The 20,788-nt window shown below is 38.4% G+C and overlaps 1 protein-coding gene across 7 annotated transcripts in view; it reads left to right on the forward strand.

Moving 5' to 3' along the window:
- The window catches only part of uimc1 (ubiquitin interaction motif containing 1), a 55,683-nt gene that overhangs the window by 25,144 nt on the left and 9,751 nt on the right, over nucleotides 1-20,788 (forward strand). For 6 of the 7 annotated variants that reach the window (XM_039776552.1, XM_039776551.1, XM_039776550.1 and 3 more), the window contains 4 exons: nucleotides 9,227-9,288; nucleotides 13,114-13,306; nucleotides 13,671-13,740; nucleotides 20,366-20,468. In XM_039776552.1, the coding sequence (XP_039632486.1) occupies nucleotides 9,227-9,288; nucleotides 13,114-13,306; nucleotides 13,671-13,740; nucleotides 20,366-20,468 (428 nt within the window). Of the gene's footprint in view, nucleotides 1-9,226; nucleotides 9,289-13,113; nucleotides 13,307-13,670; nucleotides 13,745-20,365; nucleotides 20,469-20,788 lie in introns of those variants that run through there. The other variant, XM_039776554.1, reaches the window with a different exon arrangement.

The raw sequence follows: 20,788 nt of genomic DNA on the forward strand, positions 1-20,788 counted from the left end.
TCAGAGATGCTGCATGAAAAACCGCTGCCGGGTCAACAATTCCGGAGAGAATGTGTAGCCTTCCTGTCCGCAACAGCAAAGAAACTGCTGGACAAATGCCCTTTGAATTATGCAGCAGTAAGGCACATGGCATGCCTAGATCCAGTAACTATGATCAGAGATGAAAGGCGTGCCATCTCCATGTTTGAGAAGCTCTTACAGCTGCTTCTTAACGCCAAATGGCATACAGCAGAGGACTGTGACCAAATCCTGAGTGAGTACAAGATGTTCCTCACTGAAATGGTGCAGCACCATAAGGAGGAATTTCAAGGGTATAGAAGTAGCTCCTGTCGGCTGGACACATTCATGGGAAGATTAGCTGGTGACAAAGCAGAGTACACAATTCTTTGGAAATCAATGAAAGACCTGTTCACATTGTCACATGGGCAAGCAGCGGTCGAAAGAGGGTACTCTGTGAATAAGGACATGCTGGTTACAAATCTGAAAGGAAGGACTCTGATGTCTCTTCGCCTAATCCAAGATTCTTTGACTGGTGGCTCATTTGTTGGAGTATTGCCAAAGCCCCTCTTACAGCATTGCAGAAATGCCAGGATGCGATATGAAAACTGAAAATGACAAACAAAGAGAAGAGCTCCGCTCTGAAATCACAAAAGTGACAGCAAAGAGACAGAAAATAATCACTAGCATTGATGCAATGCAAGAAGAAGCAGATGCAATGGCAGAGAAGGCTGAGAGAAAACAGGACTTTACATTGCTCACAAAATCTAATGCCTATCGTAAAAGTGTTGCTGAAAAAAAGAAAGAGGTCATCGGTCTGGATGCAGTTTTATCAGACCTCAAGGAGCAACACCAGCATTGTTTCTAAACGTAGGCCTACACCAGATGCCTTTTTCATAGGTAACACTACAGTGACAGATTGTTTTTTTTCCAATATACTGGAGTTCAGGCTCTTATCCTTTGTTCCTAGTATTTGTTCTAGTTTAACCAAGTTTTCAACTCAGGAATTGATGGCAAGGCTATCATGATTTAAAATGGATGTATTTTGCTTCTTTTCCCACAAAGATAAGTTATTTATTATAATCTTTGTCGCTGAATTATGCAAATTCTACAGCTGCTGTATTCCCAGTAAAGCTACCAGTTGAAAGTTAACTCTGACTTTGTTTTGTTGCGTTCCAATTGTATATTAGTGTTATAGGCATCATACACATGATATAGGCAATAAATTGGCTTTATGCAGTTTTGTTTAATACAAACATTGTACATAAATTTATTTGATACAAACAATGACATAATATGTAATATGCAAGTAACTTTTACTGACATTAGGTCACTATGGTAGCCTATTTCATGGTGTGATCAACAGCTCTATACTGAACATTATGGAATTGCTCAGTATATGTCAGTGTTTGGATAGTTTTCCACAATCCAAGAGGCATTTATTTCTTTAAAAGAGTTTTGCAGTTTAAAACAGTGTGTAACAAAAAGAGGTCAAACAACTCCATTATACATCAGTACATTAATTGGTGTTGCCTTTGTGTAATTTAGCATATCGGTGACACTAAGTCCCTGCATAATCAAAGAGAAATTAAAATGGCGTTAAGCCCGCGACTAAAGTATATGACTGTATGACCAGATCCTGTCATGAATTTCCGGAAAAAGCTCCTGGAAATGTCCTGGAAAATGATTCCTTAAAAAGAGTGGGAACCCTGCACTGTTTACTTTAACATTGTTTACAGGCTGTGTATTAATGTGTCCCATAGAAGGAACATGTTTTAAGCATTGTACAAAAATATTCAAGAGGAATAATATCATGAACTATGTACAGTGTCCACCTCCTTTATATTCTGTTAAAGGGGGACCTCTTTAGTGAGCTGTGCATGCATTTAAACTGACCAAGGCATGCTGTCACCTCTGGTTTGTGCTATACATGGGGATTTAAGTGGGCTAGTACACTGTACCAGCACTTGACTGTTTCTGCTTTGTGAATTGGAGCAGAGCGTTACATCACAGTCTGACCTTGAAATTTTCTGCAAAACTGCATGCACTTGACCACCAATATGCCTCTCCAACCCTCCATCCTTTGAAGTTTATTTACACCAATCAGCCACATCATTGAAAACACCTAATGTTGTAGTATAGGTCCCCCTTGAGCCCCCAAAACATCTCTGACCCACTGAAGCATGGACTCCAAAAGACCTCTGAAGGTGTCCTGTGGTATCTGCTGCAGATCCTTTAAATCCTGTTAGTTGCAAGGTGGGGCCTCCATGAATAGGACTTGTTTTTCCAGCACATCCCACAGACAGATTGACATCAGGGAATTTGGAGGCCAAATCAACACTTTGAACTCTTTGCCGCGTTCCTCAAACCATTCATGAACCGTTTTTGCAGTGTGGCAGGGCGCATTATCCTGCTGAAATAGGCCACTACTATCAGGGAATACTTTTGCCATGAGAGGTGTACATGGTTTGCAGCAGTCTTTAGGTAGGTGGTACATGTCAAAGTAACATCCATATGAATGCCAGTACTCAAGGTTTCCCAGCAGAACATTTCCCAGAGTATCACATAACGTGCAGTGGCATGCCTTCTTCCCATAGTGCATCCTCCTGCCATCTCCTCCCCAAGTAAATGATGCACACACTCATGGCAATCCTCATAATCTAACAGAAAACGTGATTCATCAGACCAGGCCACCTTCTTCCTTTGCTCGGTGGTCCAGTTCTGACACCCACTTTCTCATTGTAGGCACTTTTGGTGGTGGACAGGGTCATCATGGGCAGTTGTGCAGCCTCATATACTGCAAGTAGCAATGCACTTTGTGTTCTAAAACCTTTCTCTTTTGGGTAGCATTACATTTTTTAGCAATTTGTGCTACAGTAGTTCTTCTGTGGAATTCAAACCAGACGGGCCTTTGCACCCCTTACATATGAATGGGCTTTGCCCATGACCCTGTTGCCAGTTCACTGGTTGTCCTTCCTTGGACCAGTTTCATTAGAACAGTGTTTCCCAACCTGCAGGTTTCTGTTCCAACCAGCTTCTGTTTTTAATTGGACTCCTGGGCTAATTAAGTGATGTGTTATTTCCCAAGTTCTGTGTTTTGGGAACAATATAGAAATTAGAAGACTAAGTTTGGTAAAAACTGTTGCATCTTTCCCAAGAAGACTCATGGCTGTATTAGCTCAAAAAGGTGCTTCTACTAAATACTGAGCAAAGGGTCTGAATACTTAGGACCATGTGATATTTCAGTTTTTCTTTTTTAATAAATTTTTAATTTCAAAAATTCATTTTTTTGTCTGTCAATATGGGGTGCTGTGTGTACATTAATGAGGAAAAAAAAATAATTTAAATGATTTTAGCAAATGGCTGCAATATAACAAAGAGTGAAAAATTTAAGGGGGTCTGAATACTTTCCGTACCCACTGTATGTATATATATATATATATATATATATATATATATATATATATATATATATATATATATATATATATATATATATATATATAATATTAAAATGTACCAAGCAGTTATATGGGAATAATGTATTTTTTTTCTTTTTAGCAGTATTTTCATCTTGATTTTCATTCTACTTTTCTAGGTGTTCTAATTGTTTAGTTAATCCATTATTTACTAATTAGTGGGTCTGATGCTAAAGTAGTTACAGCCTTTGATTATTCAGTGGTGTTTGACAACGTGTCTGCTCTGCTCATTTTTAATTGTCATTAATAAGATACAACAAAGGGGAAAAACTGCACAGAGAAAGGGCAAAATATAATGAAATTAACAAAAAGACAGTTAAGCGTTTAAATCTATAGGAAAAGCAGAAATATTTCTAAATGTGTTATAAATGTAAAAATCATGCTGCTATGCTTTTCTGAATGTAGAATAAAAGAAAAATAATTCCAGCTAATTAAATGAGAGCAGTGCTATCAGGTGTCTCTGATTAGAAATCTGGTTGGAGCAAAAACCTGCAGACACAGTGTGCCCCAGGACCGATGTTAGGAAACACTGCATTAGATAACTAACCATAGCATACAGGAAACACCCCACAAGACCTAACATTCTCTAGATGCTCTGACTCACTTGTCTATCCATCGTATTTTGGCCTTTGGCCTAAAGATCACAACTAAAGCAAATTAGGACACATTGCCTTGTTATATAAAGACTAATAATCTTTTTTCGATAATGTCATCAAATTTGAAACAAATCTGCAAAGCCATTTTTGAGACTTTGAAGTATTTAGTTTTTTGTATTTTTCTAAAATCTCAATATATCAAAGTGTTATTTTCTGAACAAATACAGTACCTACTGACTTAAATGTTCCATATTGCTATCTATCTATCTATCTATCTATCTATGGTATTTTTGTTGATGAGTGTGTGAATTAGTGAATGAGTCAGCCAACTTTGTGTGTGTATATATATATATATATATATATATATATATATATATATCGATTAGTTGAAGTACTGGGCATTGCATGGGTATATTTGTAGAATGGGTTAAGGGAAGAAAGCCAAGGGTTATGTATTTTTTTAAATGGTGATCCAGTTGTTATTGCTAGATGCCCCATCCATCATTCACGCTGCCTGTTTATCAACATCTCCGCTCTTATGATTCGAGATTTTTTCGTCTTGGGTCTTCTTCGATTCCAGAATTACAGTATCACCCTACTAGGTTGTAACCGTGAACACTGTCTTATCTGACTTGTCCTGTCTTTTTTTCAAGGTAGACAGTTCATAGTGCTTAAATTATGTAGAAAATCAACCCTTTGATTTTCCTTTGTGTTACGCTGCACTTCCATTCTCGATCAAGCTTCACCCAACACCCCCCTGCAAAAGTGCACAATACTGCTCTTTAAATTACAGTAGGTAGAAGCAGCTTGCAGCCTTGCCCATGAAAGTAATGTAAAGCTCTGGTCATTGTGACTGCTAATCTGGCTTCAGTCTGTTCAGATGTTTCACTTGCTTTGTTCCAGCAGGTGGTACTGGAGTGCAAAGTGTAGATAGATAGATAGATACTTTATTAATCCCAAGGGGGAAATTCACATAATCCAGCAGAAGTATACTGATACAAAAAACAATATTAGATTAAATAGTAATAAAAATGCATGTAAAAGCAGACAATAACTTTGAGCAATGTTAGCATTTCCTCCCCCGGGTGGAATTGGAGAGTCGCATAGTGTGGGGGAGGAACGATCTCATCAGTCTGTCAGTGGAGCAGGACGGTGACAAAAGTCTGTCACTGAAGCTACTCCTCTGTCTGGAGATGACACTGTTCAGTGGATGCAGTGGATTCTTCATGATTGACAGGAGTTTGCTTAATGCCCGTCGCTCTGCCACAGATGTTAAACTATCCAACTTTACTCCTACAATAGAGCCTGCCTTCTTAACAAGTTTGTCCAGGCGTGAGGTGTCTTTCATCTTTATGCTGCCTCCCCAGCACACCACCGTGTAGAAGAGGGCACTTGCCACAACCGTCTGGTAGAACATTTGCAGCATCTTATTGCAGATGTTGAAGGATGCCAACCTTCTAAGAAAGTATAGTCGCTGGTATCAACAGAAGGATGGTTGGAGGATTCAGTACTCTGAGGTGAGAGTGGGTTAGGGTGATCAAACCTATTAAAGAAGTTGTTCATTTGGTTTGCTCTCTCCACGTCTGTCTCGATGGTGGCACCCTGCTTCGAGCTGCAGCCAGTGATAATCTTCATCCCATCCCACACTTCCTTCATGCTGTTATTCTGCAACTTCTGCTCCAGCTTTCTCCTGTACTGCTCTTTCGCCGCCCTGAGCTGGACTCGGAGTTCCTTCTGCACGTGCTTGAGCTCATGCTGATCACCGCCTTTAAAAGCCCTTTTCTTCTGGTTCAAAAGGCCTTTGATGTCACTTGTAATCCATGGCTTGTTGTTAGTATAGCAACATACTGTTCTTACTGGAACTACAATGTCCATACAGAAGTTGATGTAATCAGTTGTGCAGTCAACAGCCTCTTCAATGTTCTCACTATGTAACCCCAGCAGCATATCCCAGTCTGTAGTTCCAAAGCAGTTTCTCAGAGCCTGCTCTGCCTCAGGGGACCACTTCCTGAATGATCGTGTGCTTGTAGGTAGCGTCTTCACTCTTGGTTTGTAGTGAGGCTGAAGCAGAACCAGGTTATGATCTGCTTTCCCAAGCGCAGGCAGCGGGGTGGCGCTGTATGCGTCTTTAACGTTTGCATACAGTAGGTCGATAGTCCTATTTCCTCGGGTGTTACAATCCCCATACTGGGAGAAGGCAGGTAATGTTTTGTCCAGCGTCACATGGTTAAAGTCTCCAGAGATTAGCACAAGTGCCTCAGGGTGCTGCGTTTGTAACTTACCAACTGTGGAATGGATGATGTCACCCGCTATCTCCGCATTCGCTTGAGGGGGGATGTAAACAATAACATCAATCACGTGTCCACACTCTCTGGGCAAATAATAGGGACGCAGACTACGGCCAACACTTCGATGTCCCTGCAGCAATTGGAGATTTTAACGTTTACATGTCCTGAGTTGCACCACTTTGTATTCACATAAAGAGCGAGTTCCCCTCCTTTCTTCTTCTCGCAAGTACTTGCGTCTTTGTCCGCTCTAACTGTGCTAAACCCGGGTAGCTCCACGTTAGCATCTGGGATGGTAGTTGTTAGCCAGGTTTCACTAAAACACAGCAAGCTGCATTCTCTGTAGGTTCTGACATTTTTCACCAGCACAGCCAATTCATCGATCTTATTTGGTAGTGAGTTTATATTTCCCAGGATCACAGAAGGCACCGACGGCTTATAACGCCATTTTTTCTCAAGTTGCCTGGCTTTTATCCTATCTTTTATCTTTGCGCCGGCTCAGCTGCCCCGATATCATCTTCTTACCTCGTCAGGTAAATAAGGAACCACACCGGCGTGAGCATATCTTCTCAGTGCTTTAAGTTGACTACTTGAATAGGCGAGTCTCGGAGTGTAAAAATCCATGTCAAGTAGTAAAAATAGTAAAAAGTGTCCAGGGAGTGATTCCACATAAAAGAAAGTCGTAGAAGTGATCAGTGAATAGAGAAAAAAAATAGAAAAAAAGGTAAAAAGATAAAGTCATACACGGAGCTGCTGGAAAGGCTGCCACTCGGATGCGACGCCGGAAACGTGTTCTGTAGCACACAGGAAACAAAAAAAAAAAAAAAAAGCACTGGGACCCCCACGGTCAAAGTTTTGGGTTCCAAAGTAGTCTATCTTGTCCTAGAAATACACTATGAAAAATATGGTCCAGATGAGTCAAATCGTGTTAAATTATATAGGGAATATAAAGACAGACTGGCATCTAGATAGTTTTTTTTTTGTTTTATACAGTACTTTAGACATGTTAACAAAAAGCATTTATTTGTCTTCCAATCCATAATAACATTCTTTTCCCTGGTAGCCATATTTTAATTAGCTTCCACTTAACCTTTCATCAGTTTGCACTTAGGCTTTCACAAAGTCCATTGGTAGAACACCAAGGAGATGCTTGTTTTCCCATTGGACATGAGTTAACATTTTCAGGTATAGGACATAACTTTGTGGTCCATCAACATGTGAGATATTCAACTGGACCAATTTGAGGTTTTCAGTTGTTTCTGTTTTCATTTGCGAGCTAAAAGTATTAAATGTGACTTGAATCATTGTCTCTCTATATATAAAAAAAAATCCTGGAATGGAAAAGCTAGGCGACGATACATAATCTTCTCAGAAGTTCTCAAAGGACATTTTAAAGACCTGTGAGACAAAAAAGACTGGCCACGGAGCGTCTCACTGGGACCGTAAACGTGAGACTTGGTGCCAAGAGATTGTCTCAGGGCAGTCTCGCAGGGACGTGGAACATAAGATTCTTGCAAGACACGCCCATCTTATCAAATATGAGCACGGACAGCCAGCAAAACATTAAATCATGTAAGGTTACGTGGCACACACAGATCCTGTGCTCTCAGCAAAGAAGAAAGAGCAGCGCAGAGAAAAGAGACCCAAGGCGCGATACATATGCAGAGAAATTTACAGAATATGAAAGCAGTAACAGTCGAAAGTATTGTAGCGTCCCAACCAAGCTGAAGCCTATTTTTTTATTAAGTGACTGTTAGGTCCAATCGAGGGAGGGCAGAGTGCAGCACGGAAGACTGATAGTTAGGTGCTGATTGATGCGGTAAGGGGGTGGCGAGACCTGTGGGAGGAGGGGTTTAAGAGGGTGCTAGAAAGTTGCATTTGGGGTTACGCAGTCGGCGATTGTTAAAGTAGAACTTTTGTGACACTTTATTATGTCAGTCAGTACAGTTTAAAAAAAAAAGATAGCACATAGCACAGATCACATTGACACAAACAAAAGGAAAGTAGTTAAGTCAGAGAATTTCAAAAACGGGGTTTAACTCGCATTCATTTTTTGGTTACTTTGCAAAAAAAATTATTAACTGCTGGTGATGTGGATCATTTTGTCTGTGCTGAAATTCCAAACAGAGAAACCTATCCTAAATTATGGTACAAAGTCATTAAACACAAGGCTCACAGACCTCATTTAAAAGATTTAGCATATTAGATTCCAAATATTGTTTTTACAGAAGTTCTGAAATAAAAGTGAAACTAATGAAATAGCAACAATTAACAGAAAAAAAATATCTTACAAGTGTGTATCCGGAAAACCAAACACGGGGGTTGGCGAGTGAATCGAGCAGGGGGCGAAGCACCATAGTTTTTGTAAAGAATGATAATTTATGAATAATAAAGATAAATCATTTATAATAAATGATACTGTATTTATTTGTAACTTACTGAATATTATTTGTAGTTATGGCCATGAAAAATGTTTAATCTCATAGAGCATGGAGATTACAGCATTTATGATAAAACAGGCTTAGTTGGGGCCAGCAGGGGACTAATATTAAACAGCAGTAAACAATCCTCAGTGTTGCTTGACCACGTTCCATTTTTGTTCACAAGAGCATTTTCTGGAATTGTCTTATTTAACAATATTTTAGTAAAAAATTGTGTTTGCGATATTGTGTGCATATGACTGAATGAATCGTCACAAGGAATATGAAATTTTTTTTCATTGACTTTTTTATATTGTTTGTTTTTGTCCAGTGTTGGTCAACGTTGTTCTACATGAAAACATAAGATTAAAATTTTTTTGCCCATCTCTGCAAACTAACAATAGGTCTGTAGGTTTGTTTCTTCACATCTCTCTGCTTCATGTTTCTAGAAAGTCTTATTAGTGAAGAGGCTGATCCTGTGATACTGAAAGAAAGCTCATTAGAAGTACAGGTAACATTTTTCCTATGGACTTTTACAATTATACTTTTAGGATATATTGAATGTTTAAATTTTGTTTTTCACTGTATGGCGTAATGTTTTTTTTTGGTCTAATTTTTTAATATATTTTGTTACAAAAGCTTTTAAAGTGCACCCATTCAAATCTACTTTATAAAATACATTGACCAAACTCTTTATCCTGCTTACAATTTTTGGAAATGTAAAAACACTGCATGCACTATCATGTGTAATAGACAATAATTAATAAAAGTGTTTACTATCATGTTATTATGTTTGTTACTTTTTTAACACTAAAGAGAAGTGGACCCCTAAGAAACAGTTTACATACCTATCTCAGTCTTTCTGTATTTCCCCTGACACAAACATTGACAGTTGCTGCATTATGAACAGTGCTTAGAAGGCTAATGTCTTTCTTGTCCTTCTACAAGCATTCAGCATTTTACATTTTTGTCATGTTGAAACTTTACGCAACCGAATTGACCAGGATTATCACAGTCACACAGTGGCTTATAGTCAATGGCTGATGACCAATTCATATTATCATCAATATTACTTGATTAAAATAATGGTTCTAATTCAGTTTGTTCTAAAACTACCTTTACGTTTTTTTCATTTACATGCCACTACAGTGGAACCTCGGTTCACGATTGTCTCGGAACACGTACAAATCGGTTTACGACCAAAAAGTTTGCCAAACTTTTGCATCTGTTCCCAACCAAAGACTCGGTATACGAACAAACCAGTTTCCCTTTCGGTTTGTGCACGCGGATGATTTCCGCATTTGTTCAGTCTCTCCCTGTTCATTCCCTGTGCAGCAGGAGAGAGAGAGAGTCACACAGACACCCGGGCAGGAGAGAGAGATATACACACACACACACACACACGAGAGAGAGAGACACACAAACACACGCTCGTGTGCGCGGATGCGAGAGAGACGCACGCACGCACGCACGCACACGAGAGAGAGACGCACACACACGCAAGAGAGACGGCTGGAGCATAAAGCCGAGAAGGCAGCTAAAGAATGCACCATGCTTGTTTTTAAAGAGACAGATCCGAGCATTGTTTTAACCTCGTTGTAATTAATGAAGACTTTTTTGTATTGGATTTTAACCTCCACTTCACTTCTGTTTACAGCAGTCGGTTGCAATGTTACTTTTATTGGTGGTTTATTAAATTATGGATTTTTCAAATGTTCATTTTTTTCCCTGTGCTTAAAACTCATTAAAAAAAAGTGTTTTTAGCAACCGGTTCATAGCGCTATAGCATGAACTCTTGCAGTGTTAGTTTTCTTTGTTGTTCAAGGTTTTCTCAGTGTTATTCAATGTTTTTACATTTAGTTTACTATTACGCTGTGCATTCTGTGTTTGTGCTTAAAACTCTTTAAAAAAATATATTTATGTACAGTTCGTACAGTCTGGAACGGATTAATTGTATTTACATACATTCCTATGGGGGAAATTACTTAGGTTCATGACCAAATCGGTTTACGACCAGAGTTTTGGAACTAATTATGGTCGTGAACCGAGGTTCCACTGTATATGTTTTAGCTGCGGTGGGCTGGCACCCTGCCTGGGGTTTGTTTCCTGCCTTGCACCCTGTGTTGGCTGGGATTGGCTCCAGCAGACCCCCGTGACCCTGTAGTTAGGATATAGCGGGTTGGATAATGGGTGGATGGATATGTTTTAGTTGAAGGCTACGCCCTACTCATAAATACTGATGAGTTTCCACAGCACCATGGCAAAAGACATAGAAATATTCCATGTTTTGTTTGCATCATAACTTTTTTTTATCCAATTCAAACACTTGAGGTTAACACCAAGGAGATTAGTGTGCACTTTCTATCTTTTCAGTAGGTCTAAATAAAAGTAATCTTTTTTTCTTCATCTAACATATGGCTAATAAGCATAAGATATACCTTTTTCTTGGAAACTCTGCCTCTAAGGCTAGCATCCTGGAGTCATCTTTTTACTTATGCAGATAACACTCTTATTTAGTGTCTGCCTTTTAAAGAAGCAACCATCTGAGGACCTGTAAAGGTGCCTGTTTCTCCGACTACAGACTCAGATGTACTTATGGTTTTGTGCAGTTGTGCATTTGGGTCTTCTGTTTCTTTTTCTACCTTAGTTAGAATCAGCTTGCTCTTCTCTCAAGGCACTAATGGATACCTTTGTATGAAATCTTCAGTAGTAACATTCATTTCACAAAAGAAGAATAGGCCTGTGTTTTTCTTGAGAAAGTTGTTTGACCATTTTTGAATGCAGGATTGTATTTTAGAAATGGCAATTCCTTACAAACCACAGAAAGACGATTTACTTTGTTGAACAGAATAAAATATTTCAGCTGTGCTAACACAATTACCAAGGTTTCTCCAATAATCATTTAACATTTGAACATGATTAATTATGGGTGAGCCAAAAGAGTTTCCTTTTGGGACACCGGGATAATGGCTCCTGACAATGGGGCTTTACAGTCATATGTGAATAATACATTATAAATCACTTATTTCAAGCAGTAATAGCTATTTGCAGCCTTATAATGCAGTGGCTATATTTTTAGATCAAATAAATGGTTCCTTGATTTAAAAAAATATCAGTTTCTATTAAAAACATGAGCATTAACCAACACTCTATGGGTGACAGGGCTTTCAGCTATATAGCACCCAGACTTTGGAATGACCTCCGGAAATTAATTAGATCAACTGACTCCATTCATTCTTTTAAAACTCTTCTTTTCAGGAAGGTTTTTAACTTAACCTGGTATTCTGCGTCCTCTTTCAGTCTTCTCTCTGTCCAGATACTCAGTATAATTTGTGTGTGTGTTATATCACAAGTGATGTTATTTGCTAGACTTTTCTTTTAGTGTTGAATTTAGTATTTTACTCTGGTTTATTGTCCTTTATTCTGTTTAATGCTTTGTGTATCCTGTATCTATCTGTTTTAGTGTTCTATTTAGGAAAAATTTGTATCCAGTGTTACAGTGTTGTATTCAGTGCCTTGAGCATGGGAAAAGCGCTATATAAATAAAATGTATTATTATTTCTGGATGAGTCCAAACTTTTCAACACTATCCATCCATCCATCATCCAACCTGCTATATCCTAACTACAGGGTCACAGGGGTCTGCTGGAGCCAATCCCAGCCAACACAGGGCGCAAGGCAGGAAAGAAACCCTGGGCAGGGTGCCAGCCCACCGCAGGGCACACACACACACACCCGGGACAATTTAGAATCGCCAATTCACCTAACCTGCATGTCTTTGAACTGTGGGAGGAAACCGAAGCACCCAGAGGAAACCCACGCAAACACGGGAAGAACATGCAAACTCCACGCAGGGAGGACCAGGGAAGCGAACCCAGGTCTCCTAACTGCGAGGCAGCAGCGCTACCACTGCGCCACCGAGCCGCCCTTTTCAATACTAGGGGTATATATTTTCTGTACTGTCATTTTGTTCTTTTATACTGAATCACTTGTTTTTAATTATAATTGTTACATGTCATCCATACTGAGAGATGACGTTGAAAAAGTAATATAGTATATAAAACTGCAGTTCTATTTCTTTTTTGCATCAACGTTTGTAAATACTGACATGCCATATATACTGAATATGTACACACTCATTAAAAATAATAACAGAATGTTCATTCGCTAGGATTAAAATAGGTTGCACATAGCACATTTTACTTTTAGGGTGTGGATACATGAATTGCCAAAGCCACACCATGTTTTGGTTCAGCAAAGATTTATTTTGAAAGTGAAGTTTTTGATTTGCTTGTTACAGTAAGAGACATTTAAAATTTTTTTTTTTTTTTGGCAGGAAGGCCTGGTGCTGGTGAATGATGATGACTATGGTAACGACAAAGTGGGAAAGTCCACTTTAGGCAACAGGAATGACAATATTGAATGCCCTATCTGCAGAAAAAGCTTTCCTCCTCAGCACATTGAATTGCATGCAGCCTATTGTGATGGTATTGAGGAAATAGTGGATGTAGAAGAGACAATTCCAAAAGGTATTAACTCTGACATTTCAGATATTTTTTTATTCAAGTTTGTGCCATTCATAGTTTTTTAACAGGTAATTTAATTTGTTTAAGAGAACTGTAAAGGCACATTGACCATTGTAATGCAATAACCGAAAACTTTTTATGACAGAAAACACTACATAAAAGTAGCTTTATTTTGGTGACTTCCTTGCAAAAATCAACAAAAGGAGATAATTAATTGCCATTATATTTTTGAAATACTTCTTTGTACACATAGAAGTTTTTAATTGTTTTAATTGCATTTTGTTTTTATAAAATTAATCATTAAAACATATACATTAAAATTTTAATGTACTAAATTAAAATTAAAGATACTGGCATTTACTTTTAGTGAAGTCTTCAAGACGAAGCAGTAGAAAGCCAGATTCGCTAAACTACAAATTCAACAGTTCCTCAGTCAAGTAAGTAAGTATAGCTGATTAAAGCATTTAGTTTTAAGATGACTACTTTAATAATAAACTTAAAAGGATCATGATTAGTGCTGGGCGGTATACTGGTTCATACCGAAAACCGTTTTTTATTTGTGTTATGATTTTTCTTATACCGCAACACCGGTTTAAATTGCCTAAACAGTTTTCGGAATGTGGTGTAGCGGGAAACTGTTCAAGGGGGACCTTTTTCACTGCTACACAGCTAAACACATACAATGAAGTACATGCATTTGTGGAGGTGTTGCGCGGGAGCTCTTTTTCACTGCTACACCGCTAAATAGGCATGCAATGGAGTACATGCAGTATTGGAGGTAATGCACAGTGAAAATGGACAGAGAACATTCCGAAACTGAAGCTGTAGCAGACGATAAAGTTGAACATGATGACACAGAAGAACTTTTGCTGAAGAAAAGGAGTCACGTTGCCTGGAGGTACTTTGGTTTTAAAAGGTCGAATGTGAACCATTATGTTCAAATCTGTGAGTACTGTTTCTATACTACTGGATAATACTGCAAGCCAAGTTGTACTTGTTTTATTTTTTTCTAATACAGTGTATTGTACTAAGGGTACTGTGTAATAGTGTGATGACATGTTCAGTTTTTTCTCGACATTTACACTTTAATCTCGACGCTTATGTCAAGGTTAAAGTCAACATGTTGACTTTATTCTCGTAATTTGTCATTAAAGTAGAACATTGTAAACTAAACTTCATCGTAAAATGAATATTTAATTTACTAGATTTTCTCAAACCCCGTCATAAGTGATGTAGCACATTAAATGCTTTGTATTAAGTGTTCCCCGAGCCATGTTAAATCGGTACATGCTTCTTAAACTGACTTCCTCTTGTACTGAGGAGGCGCTGGCAGCAATCACCGCAAAGAGTACATTCACTTCATGATATTCCTGCTTCCTGAACATTTTGAATGTTAAGATAAATACTTGATATAATTTTCATGATGAAATGCATTAAAGCATGTATTAATCATGTGGGGGCACGGTGGCATGGAGGTTGCAGTGCTGCCTCGCAGCAAGGGGGTCTTGGGTGTACCCTGCCTTGAATTTGTTTTTCAAGTGGGTTTACTTGGCGTGCTTTAGTTTCCTTTCAAAGTCATGTAGGCTGTGAGGCTTTGTTATGCTATATTGACCCTGCTAGTGTATGTTTTGCTCGTATCCACACTGCAATGTGATGGCATTCAGGATTTGCTCCTGCCTCGCACACAATGCTTGCTTGGATGGGCGCAACCCTGAATGGATGACATAATTAAACATGTATAACGAAGATTTTTTTAAAGTTCTGAACACTCCGTGGTCCAAGTCTATAACTAGTTTTAATTTCACAAAGACGTTTATCGTGTGGTGATTGGTTAGGTGGAGAAAGAAAAAGGAAGGATAGGGGCTGAGGGTTTGGTACATCAGACAGAGACAGCACGCATGCAATAAAGAAAGCCCACTCGGAAGAACATCCATTGAATTCTGTGTTTGTGTCTCCGACCACCAGATCACAAATCCAACATTTACACAATATTTAAGTTAAACCTGTGCGATACCCATTCATACATCCAGTTTTTTGGAGCCTTGTCACACCTGCCATAAAGTTCTGTACACTGAGCATACACCTGGTGACCCCTTACTGCAAGGGAGCAGCACTACCGTGCATTTTTAATACTTGCTTTAATGCATTTCATCCTGAAAGTGATATCTATACTAATAAAAGGCAAAGCCCTCACTGACTGACTGACTCACTCACTCACTCATCACTAATTCTCCAACTTCCCCTGTAGGTGGAAGGCTGAAATTTGGCGGGCTCATTCCTTACAGCTTACTTACAAAAGTTTGGCAGGTTTCATTTAGAAATTCTACGTGTAATGGTCATAACTGGAACCTACTTTCGTCCATATACTGTATACGGCCATAGCCTGCAGCTCGGTCGCCGCATGAGGCGGAATTGCGTCTCGCATCATCACGCCTCCCATGTAATTGAGTGCCTGCCCATATAAGGTAAATATTCGAGGGTGAAGGACTGTGCTTAGCATATTCATAAGTGCAACTACTGCGGAAACCCTATCTCAGCGAAAGTGCGAGAGAAACTTTTAAGTGCTGGGTCTGAGCTAAAATTAAATAAAGCCGTGGACATCGCAAGATCGCACAAGATATTCGCGAGATACAAGTTTAATGAGAAGACGCAGGGTATAAAGTCTCGATGCTAAAGACCTGGCGAAGTCATGGCGAACATGGAAGGACGAGTTCACATTATATACAAAACTTGCAATGCCGGAGGCAAAGGAAAACACTAAGGTCAGAATATTCCGTTATCTTACTGGAGAGAGCGGCAGAGAATTGTGTCAGGCGCTGACCGGTGATGTAAGACCTGATGAGTTAACCATGAGCTTGAGTGGTGGGCTGTCAGGGCCTGCAAGTCCTTCTCTGCTGGCCTAAAAAAATATCTGAATCACAAACTGATGTTAATTATATTTTGTCCATGAATACTTATTAATAATTCCAAATAGTCTGTCCGCTTCCTTTCATAGCTTTTCCGATGGCTGTGCTGCTTCCAGACATGTATTTTCGTATTAAAGCATTTACCCAATCACATTTCAGCCATCATTTATTGCCAGGCAGAGAGGCCTTCACAATCCGTTCTGCAGGCCCTCTAACACAGAATAAATGTCAATTAAACTGTTGCTTCAACCAATCAGATTTTGAGTTGGTGTCAGTAGGGCCCTCTAGCAGGCGTACGGCAACGTCACCGTATTCAGACCCATTGATTGGATAGAAGTCGATATGAGGAACTCTACGAGGCCCCTGAACGCACCGCAGGAGTTCCGAGCGCAAGATCCTTGCGCGCGCTACCGCCAACTCCATGGCAGGATTCTGGACAATATTATTTGCCAGACACAGGCCAGATTTCAAGACCACGAAAAACTGATGTTTGTCACGCTCCTCGATCCCAAGAAGTTTCGGGAATACAAGAAAAATTTCCCGCATGCAGCCTTCTCCAGTTTAACACAAGAGCCACGGAGCAGTTTTTGATCTGTCTCGGCTAAAAACAGAACTGACTGCCATGAATGATTTTGCAAGAAAATCTCCCACTGATCTTTCCTTGACTTCCTTCATCAGAAAAATCTGAATGAGAGCATGGGGCAACTGTACACATTGGAATATTTGCCGGTGACCATTCCCGTGTACACTGCTTCTGTCGAGCGGACATTTTCATCCCTAAAGCGAATTAAAACTTATGCCAGAAATACTACAGGGCAGGTTCGACTTTCAGCATTAGCTTCGATGGTGATAGAAAGGGACTTTTTGATGGAACTGAAGCGCATGGATAATCTGTACAACAGGTAATTTAACTGTTTTTGAGGAAAGAGAGGAAGATGGATTTTGTTTACAAATAATCCGAATTTTTGGTGAGTAAAATGTCACAATTTTCCTAAATAATATTGCAAGTTTATGAGTTATTATTGATGTTTTTTATGTGTGTCGCAGCTGTAGCTGCAGTAGAAAGGAACTTGTTCACCCCTGGTTTGTCTATTCAATAAAGGCATTTATTGTGACTACAGGAGTTATCTATCTGCGATGCAGTGGCTCTTTATACTGTATTTCTGCATATTAAGATGGTTTTTATAACCATAAATTAGTTTTTGAGGGGCGGGTTGATTCAGACGGAGCACTACTGAAGGCCTAGGTGTGAAATGCATGGTCTGCCACTGGACCAGATGATACGTAAATTTGATGAACATTACAACCTGAAAATAAACAAAAATGTAGAGAGGTTCAGATTATACTTCTCCCAGTGCGTCTCTCTAAATTCTCTGTGCAGGAACATTATCATAAGGCTTAACAATCTTATTGTTACACCTTCTACGTGCACCGAACCATCCTTATTACGAAGTCTTCCTTGCTTTATCGCTGGCTGCTTCTTTCCATTCACCTTCCTAGCTCTTTATTTAAACAGTTTTCCTTGTCACTTTTCCACTCCTTAGCGGTCTTCTCCCTTTTCGTTCAAAATACGCACCTCCTTGCCTTTTTACAGTCAGCTCCCCTTACGTCACACCATGGTACATTTAGCACAAGTTAATACCGGGAATGCCTGTTAAACATCTTACATTCACGAGTAGCGATTTGCGTAGTGAACACTTCGATGAATGAAACCTGTTATCTTTACAACGGTTGACAAACAATGTAACTTCAAAACAACACGTCCTCCAAATACGAACCTGATTGAAAGAAATAATGATAATCAAATCCTTGATGACAGCAATACTCATAACAGTGACAAGACAATTACATTGACAATCAGGTTATGTTATTTTTAAAATGTTTCCTTTTCTTTTTCATAATTTCTTCAACACACTACAGTACTTCTCCGCTGCGAAACGCGGGTATTTTGCTAGTCAAGTATATATCTTAGCATTCTAAATTTTCAGAGAGCAGGAATATCATGAAGTGAATGTATTCTGTGCGGCGATCGCTGCCTGCGCCTCCTCTTAGTGTAGAGGAAGTCAGTTTAAGAAGCACGTAGTGATTAACAGCTGGGTTGTGGAATACTTAACACAAAGCATTTAATGTGCTACATTAACTTAAGACGAGATTTAAGAAAATCTAGTAAATTAAACATTGATTTTAAGATGAAGTTTAGTTTACGACATTCTACTTTAATTATAAAATGAACTACAAGAATAAAGTGGAAATGTCGACTTTAATCTCAACAGAAGCAACAAGATTAAAGTGGAAATGTTGAGAGTAAAGTCAACATGTCAACTTTATTCTCGACAAATAGTTTTTGTTTTCTTCCGTGTCCGTATTTTTTTTCTTCACCGTGGCCCTAATACGATTCTGTAGGGCTATACCACAAGTAGCATTATAAATGCAAGTTGCAGTTTTATTATTTATGTATATAGCGTCGCTTGAAGCAAGGTCCATATTAATGCAATTTGCCTAAATAATGGTTCAGTTGGTAAAGATTTCATCACCAAGTTGCACTTGTTTAATTTTATTTTATTTTTATTTGGTGAATACTGTGTAATGCACCTGGGCTTGAAGTAATAGTATTATTACTGGAAGTTGCACTATTATTTATTAGTTTAAATATTATACAGTTTAATGATGGTAAAGTTGTTTAAAAAGTCACTTTAACATGTCAGTGGACAGAGATTGTTAACACTATCAGAAAGTGTAGTTGGTTTACAAAAAATATTTAATATTTATTCCTTTTCTAAAATATGTTCAGTGCAATACAACTTTTGACAAGCACCTCTGGATATTTTACTAAGTCTAAATGCCTCTTTGGATGGTTGAAAATATGTTGTCAAAATTTTAGTTTAAGTTGTTTGAAAATTTGTTCAATAAAAAGGTTCTATATTTTGACTACATCTGTCCTGTAGTGTGATTCCTTCTCTTCATTAATGCCACTCCCTTGAAAACTATCACTTTATGGGGCCATGCAAACCTGTATTAATACTTGTGTGCACATTAAAAAATTTTTTTGTACAATGTACAATTCTCATTGTGGAATAGGTTATTCTTAGCCAGTCTACTGCAGTAATTGCAGTGGAAAATGTAGTTAACATCCACTCATTCATGGGAAAAAAATACTGTTGAATACCGTGAAACCGGTATAATTTTGAAAAACACTGTGATATACAATTTTGGTCATACCGCCCAGCACAAATCATGATTATCCTTTTACTACGTGTTTACTATTGTGGTTTTTATGATCTCTCAAAATAAAGCATGGAATAGGAAAAAAACTTTAGTCTTTCAGTTGGCCACTCTGCCACAACTTCTGAGCTCTAATAAATTATGTTTTTACTCTTATTCCAGAATATATTAATGGAAAAATGAAAGTAGTTAAAATGCACACTGTTTCCTAGTGTTCATGTATGTGACTTTATTACTTGAAATTAGATCATATTGTATAATTAGGGTCATATTTACCACAACTTAACCTTATAAACCCTGCATAAGTCAATATTTTGCAATTTGAAAATTGATTAGGGCTCCAGTATGTAACTTGTACTTGTGGATAAATCACACTTACAAAGACTACCAACAAATCTCATGAACTCATGGCTATGTGTTTTCAAAATTCCTACATTGGTATTACAATCAAAATGAGCAGGTGATAGGGAGTAAGCCAGCAACCAAGTGCTTTTAGCTCAGTTAACTTTTGCCTTAAAGTCATGCTGCCTCTTTAGAACTTGATTAAAGCTACAGCACAAGAATACCAGATTGTTAATGGAGCTCATTGTGAAATATCTGTAAAATGTGTTGTACTTGATTGTATGTGTCTTTCCATTTATTTGCTCTGTGTGTTTGTGTGTCTTAAGTAAAGAGTATAGATGCCTGTAGCTTTTATATTGTTACTCTTACTGTGATTCAATTCAGACATCTTAAATCTTGTACAATTCTGGATGTGTCATGGCTAAGTGATATAAACAGCAAATAAAATATAGATTTCTAGATTTCAAATACAATATGTATTTGTAGATCTTGGCCAGACTATTTTCATATTTTCAGCATTAAATTGTTGGGAAATAATTTAACTGTCTTAAAGTGTAATATGTATTTGTAATTTTGATGTGCTCTTCTCTAGAACATCTGAGAAGTGTTTCATCTGCCAAAGCTGGATTTCTTTAACTGAGTACAACAGTCATGTTGATAAATGCATTATTGGCAGCACAAAAGGAAAAGCCGTGGTAAGATACCAGACATTGTTTTACCCAGCACCTTATTCATTACCTGAGTGAAAAAATATTTCTGTACTTTTTGGATAGGGAGCTAGTGAGCAAATAATGTAGGCTGATGACTTTGTTTTTTCCAGCTAAGCAGGATATACTTGTGTTCTCATCTGGAGCCTTCATTGGTCACAAAGGGCAAATATAGAACACATACAGTAGTTCTAATTAACTTTTCTATATTGCATACTTTAACTTCTTCTTCTTCTTTAGGCTGCTCCCATTAAGGGTTGCCACAGTGGATCATCTTCTTCCATATCTTTCTGTCCTCTGCATCTTGC

The sequence above is a fragment of the Polypterus senegalus genome, chromosome 13, assembly GCF_016835505.1.
Source record: "Polypterus senegalus isolate Bchr_013 chromosome 13, ASM1683550v1, whole genome shotgun sequence".
In the NCBI taxonomy this organism is placed as follows: Eukaryota; Metazoa; Chordata; class Cladistia; order Polypteriformes; family Polypteridae; genus Polypterus; species Polypterus senegalus.